Source organism: Coenobita brevimanus, chromosome 60, assembly GCF_032717465.1.
Source record: "Coenobita brevimanus isolate Jiangsu-jjx chromosome 60, ASM3271746v2, whole genome shotgun sequence".
Lineage (NCBI taxonomy): Eukaryota > Metazoa > Arthropoda > Malacostraca > Decapoda > Coenobitidae > Coenobita > Coenobita brevimanus.
The window spans coordinates 27,765,376-27,788,295 of NC_137013.1; the positions used below are offsets into that span (position 1 = coordinate 27,765,376).

The 22,920-nt window shown below is 41.6% G+C and overlaps 1 protein-coding gene and 1 non-coding gene across 2 annotated transcripts in view; both read right to left on the reverse strand.

The window, feature by feature from the left end:
- Nucleotides 1–22,920, reverse strand: part of tim (timeless) — a 394,051-nt gene that overhangs the window by 131,294 nt on the left and 239,837 nt on the right. Inside the window, exons 12-13 of the mRNA XM_080274845.1 lie at nt 22,211–22,403; nt 14,404–14,602 (exon numbers count right to left, since the gene is read on the reverse strand). Of these exons, the coding sequence (XP_080130971.1) occupies nt 14,404–14,602; nt 22,211–22,403 (392 nt within the window). The remainder of the gene's footprint in view (nt 1–14,403; nt 14,603–22,210; nt 22,404–22,920) is intronic.
- Nucleotides 7,387–7,505, reverse strand: LOC145403516 (5S ribosomal RNA). Its single transcript, XR_013898033.1, has one exon. It is a non-coding gene; the product is annotated as a 5S ribosomal RNA (ribosomal RNA).

Consider the following 22,920-nt stretch of genomic DNA (forward strand, 5'->3'; position numbering starts at 1 on the left):
CAAGGGAGCTTGAATAGCATGGAACAGTGCCACACTCTGTCAAAAGCTTTAGAAATATCAAGGGCTACCGAACGAGTTTCTCCATGCTGGTCAATTGACTGATGGATGGTATGAGTCAGGAGACTGAGTATATCAACAATTGATCTTTTGTAGCAAAAACCAAATCATTCATACTCCCAAAACCCTGAGATCACCTCAAAAGCCTAATGAACTCCACATTTTTTTCTTTTTAGTTGTACTTCACACAGACACACTAGACAGTGTCAATTCATCAACTGTCACATTAAAAAGGGGTGCCAAACCCTTGTCATGTGTCCCTCTGAACATAATTCATCCAACCAACTCATTCCCCTGTCAATTTCCTGGCCTCATCAACTTCCATTCCTTACTCTCTCACACATTCATTTACCACAGCCATCCACATTCTATTTAGCCCTTAATGCCTCCTCCTATCTTCATACTCACTCATCATTAAGGCACTCAAGCTTCTTACATCCATCTCACAGGCTAAACCATCCTCACTAATGCACTTCACTTACTACTGTACAAACAGTCTTCATCATAAGTCAGGCATATGTTCTAAAATATTGCAACTTTTTGAATACATATGGAACTATAAACTGAAGGAACTAATAAAATCAACTTTGGAGGCAGGAGTGGAACTTTAAAAGACAGTTTTTCCACATTTTTCTTTGCATTTTATATAAAACAATGGCTTTTAACAAGGCAGCTTATAATGAAGACAATGTCACACTACATTTATCTGGTGAAAGTAAAATGGGAAAATCAGTGATGGAAGTTTCAACCCTTCAGTGTGATGGTCTTTTCTATTTTAATCTTGTTATCTCCAAACAATATCATTCACCTAAGGAAAGGCCTCACATATTGAAGGTGTTATAGAATCCCACTGACCTTTTCAATTTTCTTCAGGTAAGAATTTAGTACTGATCTCTCATTATGACATGGCTAATACAACATACAGTACTTTCAACAGGCAAGTGACTGGTCCATGGATTATTTTATTTACAAGTATACATTACCATTGGGGAAAATGTGAGCTGAATTTCACTGGTATGTATTTACAGCTAATTTATTATTAACATGTCTAATATACGTAAGAGTGTCATCATTATAAATCAGCAATGTGTTCCAAAACATTACATCTGATTCCATACAACTTATGCTGCAAGCTGGAGGAAGAATGCATATCAAAAAGCAATTTTTCTTCAGTTTACTGTGTACTACACAGCAAAAAGAATGTCAGAAGGTCAAATTGTACTCTAATGAGGATGTACTCTTCAAGTAATCTTTGTAAACTCAGACAAAAGTTATGAGGAAACCATGAAAAAAGAACTGCCTGCCTGTCTATATCGAGACATATATAAATCAATAATGGAACTCAAATTCCACCAAATGCTGGTGAAGACCAAACCTGCAAAGCTAGGGAGCAAATAATGTCATGGCAACCACCATGGCATTTCATGCAAAATACTCAACTTCAATCATGTATGTGTTCATTAACTCTTTTGCTGTAATGATTTCTCTCAACTGAGGAAAACGGTCATACTAGCCTAAATAAAATGACTAGGTATACTGTATCAGTAACAAAAAAAGATTAGTGGAGACAGCTTTTTAAGTATGTGACCAGTATGATTATCTCAATCAGTTTTGTTGTTTTCTATCTGCCTACCTTTCTATTGCCAAATGCCTTAATCCTGATGGGGTGGGCCACAAACAAATTGCCTCCATGTCCCCCTGTCCTCTGCCATTTCACTGCCCTCCCCACAGCTTGCATTTCCCTCTCTCTTATACCTCTCCACTCCATCCCTCTGTCTCATCCTTGGCCTCCCCCTCCCTCTCCCCCTTCCACTACATTCACATACACTCTCCTTGTTAGTCTCTCACTCTCCATCCTCTCCACATGGCCAAACCACCTCAACGTATTTCTCCTAAAGCTTTTTATCACATCCATATCCACACCACAAAGTGCCTTCATTTCCTCATTTGTCAGTCTGACTCTCTGTGTAACCTCACATGCTCCACTCAAATAAACATTTCCACTGCTCTCACTCTTGATTTGTGTTCTTAAGGTCCAAGCTTCATTTCCATACAATGGAGTTGGTATCACAATATTATCATGCAGCGACTTTTTTACTTCCATGCTCACTTCCTCATATCTTATCACTGCTTTCAAAGAACCAGCCTCTCTTCTTCCTTGCTGTACCCTTTCAAGTATTTCATCCACCATCCTTACTCATCATCTCATCATACTACCCAAGTACTCACATTTTTCAGTTTCTCATCATCCAACCTCACTGTACATTCAGTAACTTCACTTCTCTCAAAGACCATAACTTTACTCTTCCCTACATCCAACTTTAGATTCCATTTCTTATACACTCTACCAAACTCATTCATTAAGCCTTGCAGTTCCCCTTTATCTTCACTTAACAATACAGTATCATCTGCAAACAATACAGGAAGTTTCTAAAAGCTGCCCTCTCTCACTGTTGCCACTCCAACATTCACTGCTCTACCTTGTATCTCTTTTATAACCTCATCCATATACAGAATGAACAACCATGTAGACATGACACACCCATTTCACTCCAACAATCAGACAAAAAAATTCACTCAGCCTTAGCATCTTCATACATGCTCTTCACAGCATTCAACAACTTCCCATTTACTCCTTATATTCTTAGCATTTTCCACATTTCTTGTCTATCCACCTGTCACATGCTTTCTCCAAATCCATGAAGGAAGCAGAAAACTTCTTTCCCTTCTCTAGAAACTTTTCCACTAAAGACCTATGAATGAATATCTGATCTACACAATCTCTTCCCTTCCTAAAACCTCCCTGTTCTTCTCCAACAATTCTTCTGTTATTTTCCTGTCAATAAGTATCCTACTATATACTCTGCCTATTACACTAAGAAGACAAATGCCCCTATGACTACCACACACTTCTTTTTCTCCTTTTCCTTTGTACAGGGGAATAATTATACCTGACTTCCAATCCTCTGGGACTCTGCCTTCCTCCCAGGTCAATCCGCACATCTTCCATATTCATTCTACTACTATCTCACCCCGAAGCTTCATCATTTCACCACACACTCCATCAAGTCCTGGAGCTTTCCCAATTTTGACTTTCTTCACTGCTTCCACTACTTCAATCATATTGACCTCTTCCTCCCTTTCCGCCACCCTCCTTCTCCCAGCCACTTATACTCGCATTACTTTCATTCGCTATGTTTAACAGTTTCTTAAAGAATTCACTCCCTCTGCTCACCTTTTCTCCGTTCTCCACTATCAATCTATCATTTTTATCTTTTGCTGCCCTACTGATTTCTTTATCGTCCTCTATAACTCTCTTTACCTCCTTCCAGAACACTTTATTAGATTCTGCTTTACACTCAAATTCCTTCCAAATTCCTCATCCATTCTCTTCGTACTCTCCCTTACTAATCTTTCACCTCTCTCTTCCTCTCTATATAACTCTCTCTTCCATCTTTCAACTTCCACCATGCTTCTGCTTCCCATTCACTCACTATGCCTCACCTCTTCATTCCACCATGCTATTCCTTCCACCCCCTTTCATCTTCTTTGTTGTTTTCATTTTCATTTATAGCTCCTATATGCTCGCATTCATCACCTTTATCACTAGATGGGAGCTCTACAAACAGCTTGATCTATAGCAGCCTGAAGTCAAACTGTATGTCCTTGTCCCATGTCTTTTTTGGTCAACCTCTTGCAACTCCACCCATAACATTCACATCTTCTACCCTCCGCACCCAGTTGTCACCCTTCATTCTCTCCACATGCACAAACCATCTCAATTTAAGCTGTCCCATCACAACAATAATACATTCCAGTTCCATCCTCCCTCTCAACTCTTCATTAACAATCCTAACCCCCCCTAGGCCTGTTTTTTTTTTATTATTATTATCTTTTTTATTATTATTTTTTTTAATGCAAGGAAGAATGAACCAAAGGCCAAGGGCCTGCAAAATGCTCCCTCCATGAAAAGACAAAAGAAGATAACAGAGAGCCAAATTCAAGATCCATTCATTTCAAGATGCCTGGACACACTGCAATTGAAAGACTGGAGATTGTAGGCAGTGGAAAAAACAGAGAGAGAGAAGCAGCTCCAGAGGAAGGAATGGGGGTAATGGTCAACTCTTGCATTAGAGAGCTGGACAGAAAAGGGATGAGAGTTTGTTGCTAGACGGGTGCTACGCTCCCGCCGTAGTGGAGGAAGGATGCAAACAGAGTTCAGAGAAGCAGTGACGATTGAAGAAGTGATAGAAAAGAGATAAAGATGCAACGGTGGGGCGTTAAGACAGAGGTTGAAGGGAGCCAGTAAGAGTAGAAGAGTTAATGAGATGAAAAGCCTTTGACTCCACCCTGTTGAGAAGAGCTGTGTGTGGGGAGCCTCCCGACACATGAGAGTTGTCCTCTACACAGGAGCAAATAAAACCCATGTATAAAGTCAACAACCGTGCAGGGGAAAAAAAGGTATGGAATTGGCTTTGCACACCCAATCCCTTGGAAGCAGATTTTACAAGAGAGGTAATATGTTCTTTCTACAAAAAATCCCAAGAGAATGAAACCCCATGTATGTTTAAAGATGGTGCAGGATTGAGCAGGATATTGTTAAAAATTACAGGGTACGCCTGTGGAAGATTTTGTTGGGTTGACAGATGAAAGAACTGAGTTTCTGATGCATTAAAAACAAGGTTATTTTCACCCCAATCAGAGATATAAGCCAAGTCAGACATTAGGTGTGCCATAGCCTCATCCCTTGTTTGTTGAAACAGCTGATGAGATGCATGCTATGGGAAGTGAAAGGAAAGATGAAGGATGGAGTCATCAGGGTATGAACGGATAGGGTCAGATGCACAGCTTAAAAGGCCATTGATAAATAAATGAAAGGGAGCTGGTGATAGGACAGAGCCCTGAGCAACACCACTATTGATAACTCTAGGAGAAGAACAAAAACCATCTACAACCGCAGCTACAGAACAACCAGAAAGGAAGCTATAGATGAAGGCACAGATAGAAGGATAGAAACCGTAAGAGGGTAGTTTGGAAATTAAAGATTTATGCCAGACTCGATCGAAACCCTTTGAGATCTCAAGTGCAATGGCAAAGTTTTCGCCAAAATCCTGACAGGAGGATGACCAGGAGTCTGAAAGGTAGGTGAGAAAATCACCAGTGAAGCATCCCTGGCGGAACCCATATTGACAATCAGAAAGAAGGTTGTAATAGGAAAGATGCTTTAAAATTTTTTGTTACAAACAGACTTGAAAACTTTTGAAATACAAGATGTTAAAGCAAATGGGTGATAGTTAGAGGGCTGGGAATGGTCACCCTTCTTTGGGACTGGCTGAATGAGAGCAAACTTCCAGCAAGAAGGAAAGGTGCAAGGTGACAGACAAAGACAAAAGAGTTTACCTAAGCTGGGTGTAGGCACAGAAGCACAGTTCTTGAAGACAACAGGAGGGACTCCATCAGGACCATATGCCTCATTAGTAATGAGGCCAGTGATGGCAGAAAATACATCAACTGAAGAAATTTTAATGTCAGCCATGAGGAAATCAGAGGGGGAAGAGATGGAGGGACAGTGCCAGAATTGTCTAAGGTGGAATTGGAGGAGAAAATGAGTGAAGAGTTCTGTTTAATAAGTAGAAGAAATAACTACAGAGCCATCAGAACAGAAAAGAGGAGGGAAGGATGATGAGGTAAAGTTGTTAGTAAGGTTTCTGGCAAGGTACCAGAAGGAGCGGGAAGAATTCAAGTCGGAGAGTTCAGAGCATTCAGTATGAATGATATTACTTCTAGCAGTGCAAAGAAGAGACATAGCATGAATCCAGGCAGAAACATAAAAAAAGATGAGATTCAGAGGTGGGTTGGCTCCAGTACATTTTGTAGGCCATCTTCTTGTTGCAGGCAGCATTAGAACAAGTGTGATTAAGCCATGTTTTTTTTTTTTTGCACTAATCAAAGGTTATGACAAAGGAATGTATGTTTCCATGCCCGAGAGAACAACCTCCTTAATGTTCAAGGCACACTCTGATGGCTCAATGTTCAAGGCACACTCTGATGGTTCTCGGCCATGGAAGCAATAATCATTCCAGGGAAAATCGAAGAAACATTGCCTGAGGGCCTCCCAATCAGCAGTTCCAAAGTGTCACAACCGACACTTCTTTGGAGGGTCCACAGGCCGTACTGGAGCAATAGGACAGGTTAAGGTGATAAGACCGTGATCGGAAGAGCCCAACAAAGAAGAAAGATTTACAGAATAAGCAGAATCATTAGTTGTAAGGAAAAGGTCAAGTATGTTGGAACTCTCTCTAAGGCGGTCAGGGATACGGGTAGGGTGCTGTACAAGCTGCACTAGGTCATTAAAGATAGAAATGATGTAGGCTTGTTCACCATGTGGATCAGTGAAAGAAGGGGAGAGCCAAAGGTGGTGGTGGGCAATGAAATCTCCTAGAATGGAGATTTCAGAGAAAGGAGAAATGGATAGGATGTGCTCCATCATAGATGTAAGATAGTCGAAGAATTTTTCATAGTCAGTAGAATTATGGGATAAGCAAACAGCACAGATATATTTAGTAAGAGAATGAGAGTAAAGCCGAAGCCAAAGGGTTGAGAAAACAGAAGAATCAAGACCAGGAACACGAGAGCAAGATAAGTCACTGAGTACACACAAGCAACAGCCACCTTTGGCTTTGAAATGAGTATAGAGAAAGTAGGAGTATACAGAGAAGGGTTTGCTATCAGTTGCCTCAGACAGCTGAGTCTCACAAAGAGAAGGTGGGGTTTGTAAGAGGCGAGGTGCTGCTCAACAGAGAAAAAGTTAGAGAAAAGGCTGAGAATGTTGCAGAAATGAAGAAGTAAGACAGACAGTGGTTCCAGGTATCACGCTGGGTCATCACTGGGAGAGGGGCGGATGGTGTGGGCATTTATGGTCCCTCCTCCTGGGGACTCCAAAGTTTGGTTAAACGATGTCATTTTGGTAAATTTTGAATAGGAAATGTAGTGTGTGATGCAGTGGTGGGCAGCACAAACGAAGAAGGACCTTGCGCATGCACAAAACGCAATCCACAGTTCACTACCTTGCGCAAGCACAAATGCGCAATCTGACAAATATTTAGCTTGCGCAATGTCACAAAGTGCAAGCGCAAACCATTTGCATATATTTTTGGGAATTACTGAAAAATATTGAGATATTTAAATAAAACAGCATACCTACTTACTTCATTCATTCATTCATTGCCAGACGCCATGTATCCCAAACAGGGTGGCCAAGGGCTCAGAGTTAATTGTTTTACAGGGAGGGGCACTAATCCTCCACCAACCCCACTTGACACGTAGGGATGCCAACAGCATCTGGTGTTCCCAGGCGGTCACCCATCCAAGTACTAACCAGACCCAACGTTGCTTAACTTCGCTGATCGGACGGGAAGCGGTGTACTCAACGTGGTATGGCCGTTGGCTACTTTTATTTATTATTATTATTTTCTATTACAGTAAAACCTCGATATAACGGACTTCAGTAGACCGGAATTCGCTTTTATCGGACTTGAGGAGCTACCGGACTAAATTCCTATATATCGGAAAATGTCTGATAAAGCCAGAAGCAGTCAGGACTGCCTGACCACTTCAGTTATTATCACCACAATGAGGTAAATAAAAGACACGTTTATCAATGTACAGTACTGTATTATTATGTATATTATACCATTTGATTAATGTACTGAAGTTATAACACAGCATAGTACCGCCATGGTAGTCAAAACAGTTGAAGAACTGTTCATGCGATCCGGACTAATGTCTAATATATCGGAAAAGTCCAGATTAGCAGGGGGAAGTCCGGATGTCGCATTTATTGGAATTTCACATTTTTCGGAATGGTTTGGGCCCCAATTAGTCCGTTATAGTGAGGTCTTACTGTATTTGTAATTTGCGCAAGTGCGCAATCTAATATTTAGCTTGTGCAATGTCGCAAAGCGCTAGCGCAAATCATTTGCATATATTTGTGGGAATTGCTGTAAAATATATATTGGTATAATTAAATAAATTACTAAATTAGCAACCTGCCCACCACCCGTGGTGACTGAGGTACAGTAGGTCACTGTCCGGGAAAAACACCATATATTTACCGAGGCATTGGGAAAGATCACGTGATTACTGTATCATCAACTCTCTCTCTCTCTCTCTCTTTCTCCGACAGAGGAGGAAGGGACTGGAGAATAAGAGAGAGAGGCGGGAAGGAATGAAGAATAAGAAAGAGAAGAGGGACGAAGTTTATGCCTTATCTCCTCACTCAAAGGGACGCTCCTTTGCAATTCCCGTATTTATTCTCTCTCTCTCTCTCTCTCTCTCTCTCTCTCTCAGAATAATGCTCCTTATCTCTCTCTCTCTCTCTCTCTCTCTTGTCTTGTCAAGACAATTTATTTAATAATTCAATATAGATATACAATAGCATATGTAATTTGTTACAAAAAATAAAAAATCATGAAAACATATTATTTAAATCAAATATCCACAGCCTAATAAATTATTAGGCTGTGGATATTTGATTTAAATTATATGTTTTAATGGTTTTTGTAAGGAATTGCATATGCTAATCTTAATAAATAATGTATATTTATTAACATTTACTAATAATAATAATGTAAAAAATATTAAAAATACATTATCTCTGTTGAATCATATCAAGAAATGCCACTACCCCCTTCCCTCCCGCCTCCCCCCACCAGCACCAACCCACCTTCGCGACCCGTCCCAGCCTCCCCCATCCATTGTCCAGCCATGCAGGAAGCTCCCAAGACCACGTGTCCCCTGGAAGACCACGTGTCCCTTGGATTGCGCAGTGCGCAATCCACAGGGCAGGTGTGCAAGCGCAAAATTGCACATGGTCTCGTGCAGTGCACAATGCGCAAACGATATCACCGGAGTGCATGGGTGCGCAACTGCGCAAGTGCTTGCACACCTGACCAGCACTGGTGTGATGTGTATGTGGTTTGGTGTTGACAGTTAGAGAAAGCTGTATTGGAGAGTATGCTGGCCTAATCTCTCTGTTACTGAAACACTGAAAAAATTCAGCAAAGGGGGATGGTCAGGAACTAGTCCCAATGGCTGATGAAATGGAAACTCCAGCTCTCCTTGTCACCAGCTTTCCATCCACCATGGGAGTATTGCCCTGCTCAACTGGTGTTACAGTTTACTTCCATCTGATCATTCTCCCCTCTAAATATTTGAGCCAACATATATCCTCCTCCTTTACTACCAAAGTTTCACTTCCATTCAGCATTACACTCCTAACACACATTGCATATATTGACCTTTTGAGAGAGAGAGAGAGAGAGAGAGCCCTCTTAATGTCAGGAAAGGGTAAAGCTCCCTAAACTCCTTCCAACTACACTTTATCCAAGCTACCAATGTCATCAGAGAGCCCCATTTAAATGAGTCACACCTATCTATCTATCTATCTATTTATAGACCGACGCCCTAATCCCGCAAAGGGTGGCCGCAGACAAAACGCCTCAAAGTCACTCTGTCACCCACCATTTGACTGCCCTCCCCCCAACTCACTCCCCCCTCCCTTATATATCTTTCAACTCCATTCTTCCGCCTCATCCTCGGTCTTCCCCTCCCACTCCCTCCCTCCACTTCACCCACATACACCCTCTTTGTCAGTCTCTCATTCTCCATTCTTGCCACATGTCCGAACCACCTCAGTGTATTTTTCCTAATTTTCAAAACCACATCCACATCCACCCCACAACGTTCCTTCACTTCTTCATTCGTCAACCTGTCCCTCCATGTCACTCCACATGCTCCTCTCAAGTAACTCATTTCCACTGCTCTCAGTCTTGACTTGTTCTCCTCTAGCAAGGTCCATGCCTCGCTTCCATATGTTAGGGTAGGGATCACAATACTATCATGCAGTGACTTCTTAACTTCCATACACACCTCCCTATTTCTTATCACTGCTTACAGTGAACCAACAACCTTCCTTCCCTGCTGTACCCTTTCACGCACTTCATCCCCCAAAGTTCCATCCCTACTCATCACACTACTCAAGTACTTGAATGCACTCTCATTCTCCATATCCTCACCATCCAACCTCACCGTGCATTCTGTGACTTCATTCCTCTCAAACACCATAACTTTACTCTTGTTTACTTTCATTTTCAGATTCCTCTTCCTACACACTCTCTCAAATTCATTCACCAAACATTGCAACTCCCATTCATCTTCACTCAACAATACTGTATCATCAGCAAACAGCAACACCAGAATCTTCCACATCTCACCCTCATTCATTAGAGCCATCCCCACATCCACTGCCCTACCTTGCACCTCCTTTACAACCCCATCCATGTATATATTAAAGGGCCATGGAGACATCACACATCCCTGTTTCAGTCCCACATTTAGATCAAAGAACTCACTCAGCTCACCATCCACTTGCATCGTAGCCCTAGCTCTGTCATATATACTCTTCACAGCACTCAACAATTTCCCCTCCACTCCATATATTCTTAATACCTTCCACATACCTTGCCTATCTATTCTGTCATAAGCATTCTCCACGTCCATGAAAGCAGCATACACTTTCTTTCCCTTCTCTAGATACTTCTCCACTAAACATCAACCCTATCAATGAGTATTCTACCATATATTTTTCCCGTTACACTAAGAAGGCAAATACCCCTATGGTTACCACATACTTCTCTCTCCCCTTTTCCTCTGTATAAAGGAATAATTATACCTGATTTCCAGTCCTCTGGAACCCTTCCCTCTTCCCAAGCCAACCTACACAACTTCTATATCCACTCCATAATAATCTTACCCCCATACTTCACCATTTCACCACACACTCCATCAGTTCCCGGGGCTTTCCCATCTTGATCTTCTTCACTGCTTCCACAACTTCTGCCCTACTGATCTCTTCCTCCCTCCTCTCATCTCTTCCTCTCCCAGCCATTCCCCAACCACTTATACTCACACTGCTCTCACTCTCTATATTCAACAAATCCTCAAAGTGTTCCTTCCATCTCCTCAATTTCTCTCTCCTCTCCACCAACAATCTATTATTCCTGTCTTTCACTCCCCTACTATTTCCCATTTCACACTGTCTTACTTTCTTTACCTCCTTCCAAAACAATTTCTTACTGATTTCTTACTCTCCCTCCATTTTACACTCAGGTTCCTCCCAAACTCTTCATCTACTCTCTTCTTACTCTCCTTTACCAATCTCTTCACCTCCCTTCTTCTGCTCACATATATCTCTCTCTTCTCTCTCTCATCTTCTCCCCTACCTATACTCACTAGCCATTCACTATATGCCTTCTTCTTTTGTTCCACAGCTTGTTTCACCTCATCATTCCACCATGCTGTCCCTTGCACACCCCTGCATCTCCTCCTCACTCCACAAACCACCTCACATGCTGCACCTATCTCTTCCGTGAATATCTTGCATACATCTTCCACCCCTTCCATCTGCTCTAACTCATACCTTCCCAATCTTTCTTCCACTATGCTCTTATACTCTGCCACTTTCTTACTATCTTGCAACTTCTCTACTCTTCTCAAAGGGGCTCTTTCCTCCTGTCTTTCCCTTCATCTCTTCACCAATTTTCTTTGCAGCCTTACCTTGACCATCACTAAGTGATGGTCTGAGATTCCATTCCCCCCACCCTCTCCACACTCTTGCATCCAACACTTGTCTTCTCATTCGCTCATCCACACACACGTAATCTATCATTGCCTTTATTTCAACAAGTTCACCACCCATCCTCCTCATGACTCTCCATGTATACCTGTGGATCATCTTATGCCGAAAGGTGTTGGCTATTGCCAACCCCTTACCAGCACAGATGTCCACCAAAGCACCACCATTCCCATCTACTTCAGCTGGCACACCCCACTGACCAATCACTCCATCCACTTGTACATTCCCAACTTTGCCATTCATGTCTCCAACCAAAAACACTCTCTCACTCCTCTCAAACTTGTCCATACATGCTTCTACACTTGCTCAAAACTCATCTTTCACTCTTGCCACTCGGTCCTCTGTCAGCACATACGCACATACAATCGCCCAAGCTCGTATACCTACTTCCATCCTCACCCATACAATCCTTGCACCCACTGTTCCATACTCTCTTATATTCTCCTTCCACTTCTTGCTTATCGTCAGACATACTCCCTCTCTTGCCCTCTCATTCTCATTAACTCTCGCACATATTCCTAAACCATATTCCATTCTCTCACCCTTTCACCTTTCCATTTAGTTTCAGTCAATCCACATACATCCACTCTTGAATCCTCAAGCACCTGAACAATCTCTCTCACTTTCACTTCATCATTCACTCTCTCACATTCCATGTCCCCACCCTTAGAAAGTCCTTTGTCCATTCCTTAGTCGTCAACGTATGGTCCATCCTGGTCCGAGGTGCTTTATTTGCTTATTTAGTTAGTTCTTTTTACGGGGTGGGGCATTAACCCACCACCAATTCTTTTAGTCGCCTCATATGACAAGCAGGGATACTAGGGGAGTGTTCTTGAAGTCACACCTGCATTCACTTATTCAAACCCTTAAAAATTCTGTTTCACCTCACTGAAAAAGAAAATGCATACTGCATCACAATTACCCAGTAAACACTTCAGATGATTAACTTAAAAAGATGTAAATTTAGTATAACATGTGTAACAGGAAAGAGAAAATAGAATAATTTGAGAAAAGTGTGTTAAATGAGCAGCCAAGCCTAATTCGATATAATCCAATCAATGTCGTCAGTCAAACAGTAATTCTCATCTAAGAGACGTGGGGGGGGGGGGAAGGGGGAGAGGGAAGGCTCCAGACACAGAGAGAAAAACCATACTGCAGAAGCAGGAATATTATTAATCTGCATGCCAGTAAAATGGTAACACAATAATTTGAACTGATTCAAGCATTCTAAAATTTGGTTCTACGTCAAAACTAGGCACTGAGGGCTATCCTACTCATGGTGGCACTATGCACCCTGGGTGGATCAGCTGTGACATCCATCTGGGAGCCAAACCTCCCCATACTCCCTTGCACTTTGCCCTGCGAAGGACCTTGGTCCACCCCTGGTGAGGAACTATCTACAACAAGGGGAAGCAGATTCATACACAGTATAATTCCGTCCTGTACTTTACCAGTAGTAGGTGGTGTCAACCATGATCCACTCACCTGGTGTAGTGCTGCCTACATCTACTTACTGTAGGTGCATTTACACTAAGTGACATGCCTAACAGTCTCCTGTAATCCAACAACCCATTCACAATGCTGGATGGTAACCATATAACCAAATAAAAGGGTTGATATGTAGTCTACTATGGTGCCTCCAACAACTGAGTGGACAGACATGTGGTATCCATCCATGAACCAAACCTCTACACTCTTCCCTATGCCTTGCTGAGGTGAGGCTCTGTCCACCACAAGATAATATCGATTAACTGCACAAGACAGCCCTGCAGTGGCAACTGCTTGCCCATGGTTGATGGATATGCTTGGCCAGAGAGACCAGGGCTACTCAACTACTACTACTACTACTACTGCTGCTGCTGCTATTACTACTACTGCTACTAGTACTACTGCTACTGCTACTACTACTACTACTACTACTGCTACTACTACTACTAATATATCCATAGAACAGTCCTACAGAAGCACTGCTTAACTGTGGTCAATGGGCTTGCTCAGCCAGACTGACCAGGGTTAAGCAACAACAACAATAACCTCAAAAAGCAAAAGCAATCATCACCATTGTCATTATCATCATCCAGACTTATTTCTCATGTAGCATTCAGAAACAAGGAAAGAGAAAGAATGAAAGTGAGAGAGTTATCAACAGCATGCCCAGTCTAGATAAACTTCAACACACCCACTAAAGTAGATCTGTGGAAGTATACTTGCAAAGTGATCAGAACTGGCAGTTCACTGAGACCAAAACAAACAATTCAGTTCATCCCACCTAACTCAGGCTTCTATAACTCACTCTCTGCTGGGTAAAATTTACCTGGTATTAGCAGGAACAGATGACTAATTGTCCAAACACAAGAGGATTAACAGGGACAGTATTAACACTCAGTCTCCTCTGATTCACTCACAGCTAAATAAAGTTGTCTAGCAATATCTAGAAGAGAGTATTGGAGCTGTTTCATTCATAATAGGTTTAACTGTGCCATGATGAGTGTGCTATCCTGTACACTCAAGCCATCAAGAACATGTTTTACATTGATGGTGGTTCTCCTTTTAGAGCAACTTGATTTTTCCTGTTACTGAATTCTACACACTCCAATGTAATGATGATGATGATTATGATGAAGAAAATAGGTAATGCAAAATGAACTCACCACACAAAGCTCAAAGCCCTCCTTCCAAATGCGAAGGAAGACTCGGAGTATGGATGGCTGAAGAAGAACGTTGACATTACGAAGGTCCCCGGCGATGTGGTGCATCATAGTGAAGATGCTATCATTCACACTCTCATCATTCACACTGAAGTTCTCCAGCAGCCGACCATATTGTCGCATGATCTCCATTGTTGCAAACCTGAAAATGGGTAACAATAATTTGTAACTTTGTTTTTCAGCAGGAACAGCAACAACACATACATACATACATACAGACAGACAGACAGACAGACAGACACACACACACACACACACACACACACACACACACTCAAAAATGGTAACAATGGTTTTATTGGTAGGGGACAGCAGTGATGGTTCAGACAGTGGGATGGATCAGACAGTGCATTTCCTGAGAAAGGTATAAGGCCAAATAAGCAAGGTCCTGTGTGAAAGTGCAAAAGTTTGTTTGCTCCAACCCCTAATCTACAAATGCCACACTTTTCGATGCAGGTCATATTTTATGTTTTATTGCACCTCTTATGTTATAATTTGAGTGTATAGCATAAGCTCTACCTCCATGAATGTGTCAAGCAGCAAATTGTCCATTATTATGGTGAATCTGTGTTGCATGTAGAAGATATTGCTATAAAAAAAGAATGTTAAACTCTTTTGTGTGAAATATGAGGGTACCCCTCAGTTAATTATATAGATTCAGGATGATTCAGACAGTTAGGGTGGGGAATGGTTCGTCTGTGTCCGAACTATCTCTGGCTAAAATATGCATTAAAGTCTTAATCATTCAGTCAGTCAGAAATTGGGATAAAAAGTGACAAAACGAGAGATTTAGTTTCTTTTGCAATCTGAAATAGAGGTCCAGAAAGTGAGAAGTGAAGTCAGTATTCCAGAGAGAGAGAGAGAGAGAGATGGGGCCAATCATGCATCATTTTAAACTAGAAAGTAAAAGGTTAATTTAATTATCCATAATTCTGGCAAAGCTTATTTCAATCTTAAAATATTATTTTTTTACAAATATGAAGAGGTTCATTTGGATTCTGAAGTTTGATTTTGTACTTTAGGAAAATAAAATGTCTTTGAATTGATAAATTTTGTTTTTTGGCCAACTGAAGTCCCATAATTTTAAGAATGTGCCACGTAATACATATGCCCGAACCATCCCATCCTTCTATTGACACCATCACCACTGGTAGGAATGATTCGGATGATTTAGAAACTTGTGTTTCATTAATTATAGCTCAAAACTGAAAACAGCTAAGGGTTTGATATTATTAGGAAGAGGACCCAAATGATGGGGCAACTTTTTAAAATAAACATTATTATGCTAATGCTTAAACCTGAATTTTTGGAAATATTTTGTTAAAAAGTGCCTGAACCATCACCACTCTCCCTTATCTTGCCATCTTTTGAGCATTTAATTTTTCAACTAAAATTCTCATGTACACCACATCTTTGTCATTCAATTAGGATGCATTTGAAAAATCCATTCTGCTATGATTTATCAAATACTGGAGCCTCTGTGGTACAGTGGTAAAGTGTGCATTTTAGTACACTGAAGAACAAGGGTTTGCGCCCCGCCAGGGTAATAAACTGTGGGAGCGTTCTTCCGGCCATGTACTGCTTTGGCGGACATAAGGGGTGCTGTGGTTGAACCAGTGTCGCATACTATAAAGTATGCTTGCACCCAGTCGGCTTGCACTGGCCGATTACACTCGGTTCACAGACTACACACACATCCAAAGCCACTCCAACACTACAATTACACTTACAAGCACTTCTCACCCTACATACAATCTCTACCAGACAGCCTAAGCCACTTGGTACAGATACATAGGCTGTATCATCCCCAGTTCGGTCGGGATAGGCCGGTCCTGCAATGGACACTCAAATGGCTGATGATGATGATGATGAGTCAATTATAACATGGATTCAGTGGCGATGTGTTTTTGGCCAAGGGTAACCCACCTAACAAAGTCTAATAGCAACTTTACAACTCACTTAAGAGGTTGTTATTTCACTTTACTGCACTTCAACTACACTTCACTTGCTGCTTACCTCCAAAAATAAGTCTAAAAACAAGTTTCCAATTCACTTAAACTGGTAGTTATTTCACTTCACTGCACTTCATTAGCTATTTGAACTCCAACACCACACTATTGTTCCATCACTGACACTAAATCACCGGACATTGATGAGTGCTAAGGCCATCTCTAAACAAACAAATGACTTCAGACTTGCACAAGGGTGATCAAATGAGAGAGGGAAAAAAAGCAATTGTATATTGGCCACAAAGGCTTCATACAGGATAAAAAAATAATCAAACACACAAAAATTCGATCATATGTCATGAAAAGGTCCTAGCTTTTAAGCACTGGGTTCTGCTGTATAAATCTGAGATACTGTACTGTGAAAAATTCAAGACCATTATGGGACACCAATCAACTGAACGCTATTACAACATATAAAATCTATACCGTGCTTCAGGTACATCTATCCATCTATTACTATCTGAGACCTCTTCCTCTATGAAGTGGCCATGACAGATTATGATCTCTCATGTATTTCTTATAGCTGTTTATTTACAAAAACAGCAAAAAGAAACTAAAGTGCTGATGCCACTAGAAATGAAGCTGATTAGCTACTGCCAGTCCTCATTTTAAGTCCGAGGAATGTTCCAAAACAAAATTTTTTCCGTACAATAGTTTCATACACACGAGAATAATGACAAATCAGCTTTATGGGTAGCATGAAACTTTAACGGGCAGTTTTTTCATAATCTACTACGGAATTAACAGAAGAAAAAGGCAACTTGAAACAAAAATGTACACCAAGCCCCAATTTTTTGACCAATCGTTATTTGACAATTCGTTGTTTCGATATTTATAAATCTATACCCTTTTTCTTTATTCAACATGGTTATCACTGCCATTTCGACAATTCAAACCACACGCTGCCAAACAGATTGGCTGAGCTGCCTGTCTTCTGTGCTCTGCCCTGCTGATCAGTTGCCTCTTCAGCCATCTGCATTTCCTTTTGGCCTTGTGGAACACTGCAGCACCACCATGGCTCCACCCAAGACCCTGTCAAGCACAGTCATGTGCTCACCAACTTCAGTGAGTGTTTCGCAATCGCATGGTCAGGTGACGATCAGAGTTGCAAAGATCTGAACTCGGCCACATTACCAAACTCCTCATTTTTCATTACCAAATTCTTAAAGCAAGCATTTATTCTTCACCAATTATATCTATCTATCTAACTATCTACTGCCAGACACCTTAATCCCTTATATAGGATGGCCACAAACAAATCACCTCCACGTCACTTTGTCCCCTGCCACTTCACTGCCCTGCTCCCAATTCACACCCCCCTCTCTCATATACCTCTCCACACCATCACTCCATCTCATCCTTGGCCTTCCCCTCCCTCTCTCCCCCTCCACCTCACTTGCATGCACTCTCCTTGTCAGTCTCTCACTCTCCATCCTCTCCACATGGCCAAACCATCTCAGTGTGTTTCTCCTAATACTTCCTATCATATCCACATCCACACCAAGACACTCCTTCACATCCTCATTTGTCAGTCTGTCTCTCCATGTGACTCCACAGGCTCCTCTCAAATAACTCATTTCCACAGCTCTCACTCTTAACTTGTGTCCCTCCAACAATGTCCAAGCTTCACTTCCATACATCAGAGTTGGTATCACAACACTGTCATGTAATAACTTTTTCACTTCCATGCTCACTCCCCTGTTTCTTATCACTGCCTTCAAGGAACCAGCAACCTTTCTTCTTTGCTGTACCCTTTCAAGCACTTCATCCTCTAAACTTCCATCCTTACTCATCACATTACCCAAGTACTTAAACGTACTCACATTTTCCATTTCCTCATCATCCAACCTCACTATACATTCACTGACTTCACCTCTCTCGAAGACCATAACTTTACTCCTCCCTACATTCACCTTTAGATTCTGTTTCTTACATACTCTCCCAAACTCATCCACCAAGCCTTGCAGCTTCCCTTCGTCTGGCCAGGAGCCATCTGAGTGTGCCTTGCGCATTACGGAGGTTATTCTCTTGGGTATGGAAGCATACATTCCTTTCTCATATCCTCTGACTAATGCACGAAAGCCTTGGTTTAATCATGCTTGATCTAATGCTGTCCGCAACAAGGAGAGGGCCTATAAATGGTACCGGAGCCAACTCACCCGAATCACATCTTTTATACGTTTCTGCCCGGAATTGTGCTAAGTCTGTTCTTCGTTCTGCTAAAAATAATTTCATCCGTACTAAATGCTCTGAACTCTCTAACTCAAATTCTTCCCGCTCCTTCTGGCACCTTGTCAAAAACCTTTCCAACAACTTTATCTCATCATCCTTCTCTCCTCTTTTCTACTCTGATGGCTCTGTAGCTTTTTTCTTCTACTGATAAAGCAGATCTCTTCGCTCAGACTTTCTCCTCCAATTCCACCTTAGATGATTCCGGTGCTGTTCCTCCATCACTTCCTCCGCCTGACTTCCTCATGGCTGACATTAAAATTTCTTCAGCTTATGTATTTTCTGCCATTGCTGGCCTTATTACTAACAAGGCACATGGGCCTGATGGAGTCCCTCCTGTTGTTCTCGAGAACTGTGCTTCTGTGTTTACACCCTGCCTAGGCAAACTCTTTCGCCTTTGTCTATCAACTTGTACCTTTCCTTCTTGCTGGAAGTTTGCTCTCATTCAGCCAGTCCCAAAGAAGGGTGACCATTCCCAACCCTCTAACTATCGCCCAATTGCTTTAACATCCTGTATCTCAAAAGTTTCCGAGTCTATTCTTAATAGAAAAATTTTAAAGCATCTTTCCTATCACAACCTTCTTTCTGATCGTCAGTATGGGTTTCGTCAGGGATGCTCCACAGGCAATCTTCTCACCTACCTTTCAGAATCCTGGTCATCCTCCTTTCGGGACTTTGGCGAAAGCTTTGCCATTGCACTTGACATCTCAAAGGCTTTCAATCGAGTCTGGCATAAATCTTTAATTTCCAAACTGCCCTCTTACGGTTTCTATCCTTCTATCTGTGCCTTCATCTCTAGCTTCCTTTCTGGACGTTCTATAGCCGCTGTTGTAGACGGCCATCATTCTTCTCCTAGATCTATTAACAGTGGTGTTCCTCAGGGCTCTGTCCTATCACCAACTCTCTTCCTTTTATTCATCAACGACCTTCTAAGCTGTACATCTAACCCTATCCACTCATACGCTGATGACTCCACCCTTCACCTTTCTATTCGATTCCCGCAATGTCCATCTCAGTAGTTACTTCAACAAACAAGGGATGAGGCTATGGCACAGCTAATGTCTGACTTGGCTCGTATCTCTGACTGGGATAAAAATAATCTGGTTGTTTTTAATGCATCAAAGACTCAGTTTTTGCACCTATCAACCTGACATAATCTTCCACAGGTATACCCACTAATGTTTAATAATATTCAGCTTAATCCTGCATCATCCTTGAACATGCTTGGGGTTTCATTTACTTGGGACTTATTTTGTAAAGATCATATTACATCTCTTGTAAAATCTGCCTCCAAGAGATTGGGTGTGCTAAGCCGACTCCGTTCCTTCTTTACCCCTGCACAATTGTTGACTCTATACAGGGGCTTTATTCACCCCTGCGTGGAGTACAACTCTCATGTGTGGGGAGGCTCCCTACATACAGCTCTTCTCAATAGGGTGGAGTCAAAGGCTTTTCATCTCATTAACTCTCCTTTTCTTACTGACTTCCTTCAACCTCTGTCTCTTCGCCACACTGTTGCATTTTTATCTCTTTTCTATCGCTACTTCAATGGTCACTGCTCCTCTGAACTGTCTTCATGCATTCCTCCACCTCTATGATGGGTGCGTAGCACCCGTCTAGCAGCGAACTCTCATCCCTTTTTTGTCCAACTCTCTAATGCAAGAGTTAACCATTACTCCCAGTCCTTCATTTATGCAACAGGTCAACTCTGGAACTGTCTCCTTCTGTCTGTATTTCCTGCTTCCTATGAACTCCAGTCTTTCAATTGCAGTGTGTCCAGGCATCTCGAAATGATCGGATCTTGAATTTGGCTCTCTCTTGTATTTTGTTTTTCTCTTGGAAGGAACAGTTTTGTGGGCTCGTTGCCTTTGGTTCCTTCTTCCTCACATTAAAAAAAAGAAAAGAAAAAAAAAAAATCTGCACACAACAGTACAGGGAGTTTCCAAAAACTACCCTCTCTCATTAGGGCCACTCCAACATCCACTGTCCTACCTCCTACTTTGTATCTCTTTTATAACCCCATCCATATACAGACTGAACAACCATGGAGACATGACACATCTCTGTTTCAACCCAACCTTCAAATAGGAAATCTCACTCAGTTTACTATCCACACACACTGCAGCCTTAGCACTCTCATACATACACTTCACAGCATTCAACAACTTCCCATCTACTCCACATATTCTTAATACAATACTTTCCACAATCTTTGTCTATCCACCCTGTCATATGTTTTCTCCAAATCCATGAAGGCCGCATACAACTTCTTTCCCTTCTCTAGACACTTTTTCCACTAAAGATCTAAGAATATCTGATCTACACAACCTCTCTCCTTCCTTAAGCCTCCCTGTTCTTCTCCAACTAATTCCTCTGTAATTTCTCTAACTCTGTCAATAAGTACCCTACCGTATACTTTTCCTATTACACAAAGAAGACAAATGCCCCTATGATTACGTCACACTTCTTTTTCTCCTTTCCCATCGTACAAGCGAATAATTATATCTGACTTCGAAATCTCTGGGATTCTACCTTCCTCCCAGGCCAATCTGAACATCTTCCACATCCATTCTACTATTATCTCTCCCCCACGCTTCAGTATTTCACCACAATACCATCATAACACACTCCATCAATTCCTGGGGCTTTCCCCACTCACCTTATAACTATCAGCATGTTGATTATTTTTGCGCTACGTAGGTTAGCAGATTAATAAAAGAGAGCAGAGAATCCATTGCCTCCATCCTCTGTATCTTCATACATGTGAATAATCCGTTTGGTAATGGATCATGCTGATTCATTACCACCTGAATTTTTCATTACCAAAGTGGCCCACATTCGGTTATGAAAAATACCAAATGGCAACCCTGGTGATGACTGCGGTAATGATTAACGAGCACTCTTAACACACGATGCTGTTTTGGTGCTAGTTTTACCGAATGCACATAGTTTGCAAAAGGTTAGGTAGGTTATAATCATTGGGGGGTCCTAGGGGCAAAACCCCCTAGGTTTCAGCTCTTCCTGTTAGGCTTCCACTGCTATTTATAGTTTTAAATTGAACACATTTGAGTTTGTTTGGTGTGGTGACATCATGTCTGGTCAGCGGGATAGACAATAAACAAGCTAACGAAAGCGTTCAGGTGGCTTTCTTTATTATCACTAAGTAGGTATATTTTGTTTGTTCGCCAATATTTTTTTGATCGAGAATCAAATGTCAATAATCTGAGACATATGTAGTGCTAAAATAATGTTCCTTGAGAACGTAGGTCTATAAGAAAACAGCTCAAATCCCTGTGTCTCCATATTTACTGGTATTTTTTCCATCGTTATTGAATATTTTTTTGAATGACAAAGGTAGTCCGGAACCTAACGCCCCCCTATTTCTTAACAATCTTATGGGAAAAACAGATTTGTTATTTGACCAATTCATTATTCAACCACTTTTTATGGAATGCTTCCCTGTCAAATAGTGGGGGTGAGGTGTATTGCATAACTAATGTGTGAACACTTACTGCTTGATGTGGTTGTAAATATTGAAGTGCTGTTTGGGTGGATAATTTGGCGAGGAGGCCTCCTGGGTGGTAAGGAAGCGGTGGTTGGTGGTGACTAAGTCTTGCAGATAGTTAAGTGTCAGCACCCCTGGTCGATACATCCGGATCAGCAGGAGAAACAGTTGACGTACTTCTACCAGCTCACCAAGCTCCTCTATCAGGGACAAGATAATGGTTGTCAATGCTACTAGAGATAAAAACTGCCTTCAATGCTGTATTATCCTCCATAAGATGTAAGGGCCCATGGCTAGGCAACTTGAATTCACTATACTTAACCCCTGCATTGCAGCTGTTGTACTGTTACACATTATAAGTGTGCTACGATACTCCTTGATGGCAATTTATGTATTTAACTCTCATGTAATCCTTTACTGTTCTATTATATGAATAGGGGCTCAGGGCTGGGTAACATAGTCTCGACATTACAGGTAACAGTAACCAGCTCTTCACCCCTGAGGAGTATTATGTAAATGATGAACCTCAACCACCCCTCAGATGTAATGCCTTATGGGCTACATCCAGATGAAATGCCTTAACCCACAAGACCACCAAGCATCAATCTGGGTAAATGGTTACTATCCAGTACAGAAAATTGTTTCCTGGGTTGGAAGAAACCAAATGACTTGTCATTCAATGGAGAGTCACCTGAAGGTGGCACTTAAGTGGATGGC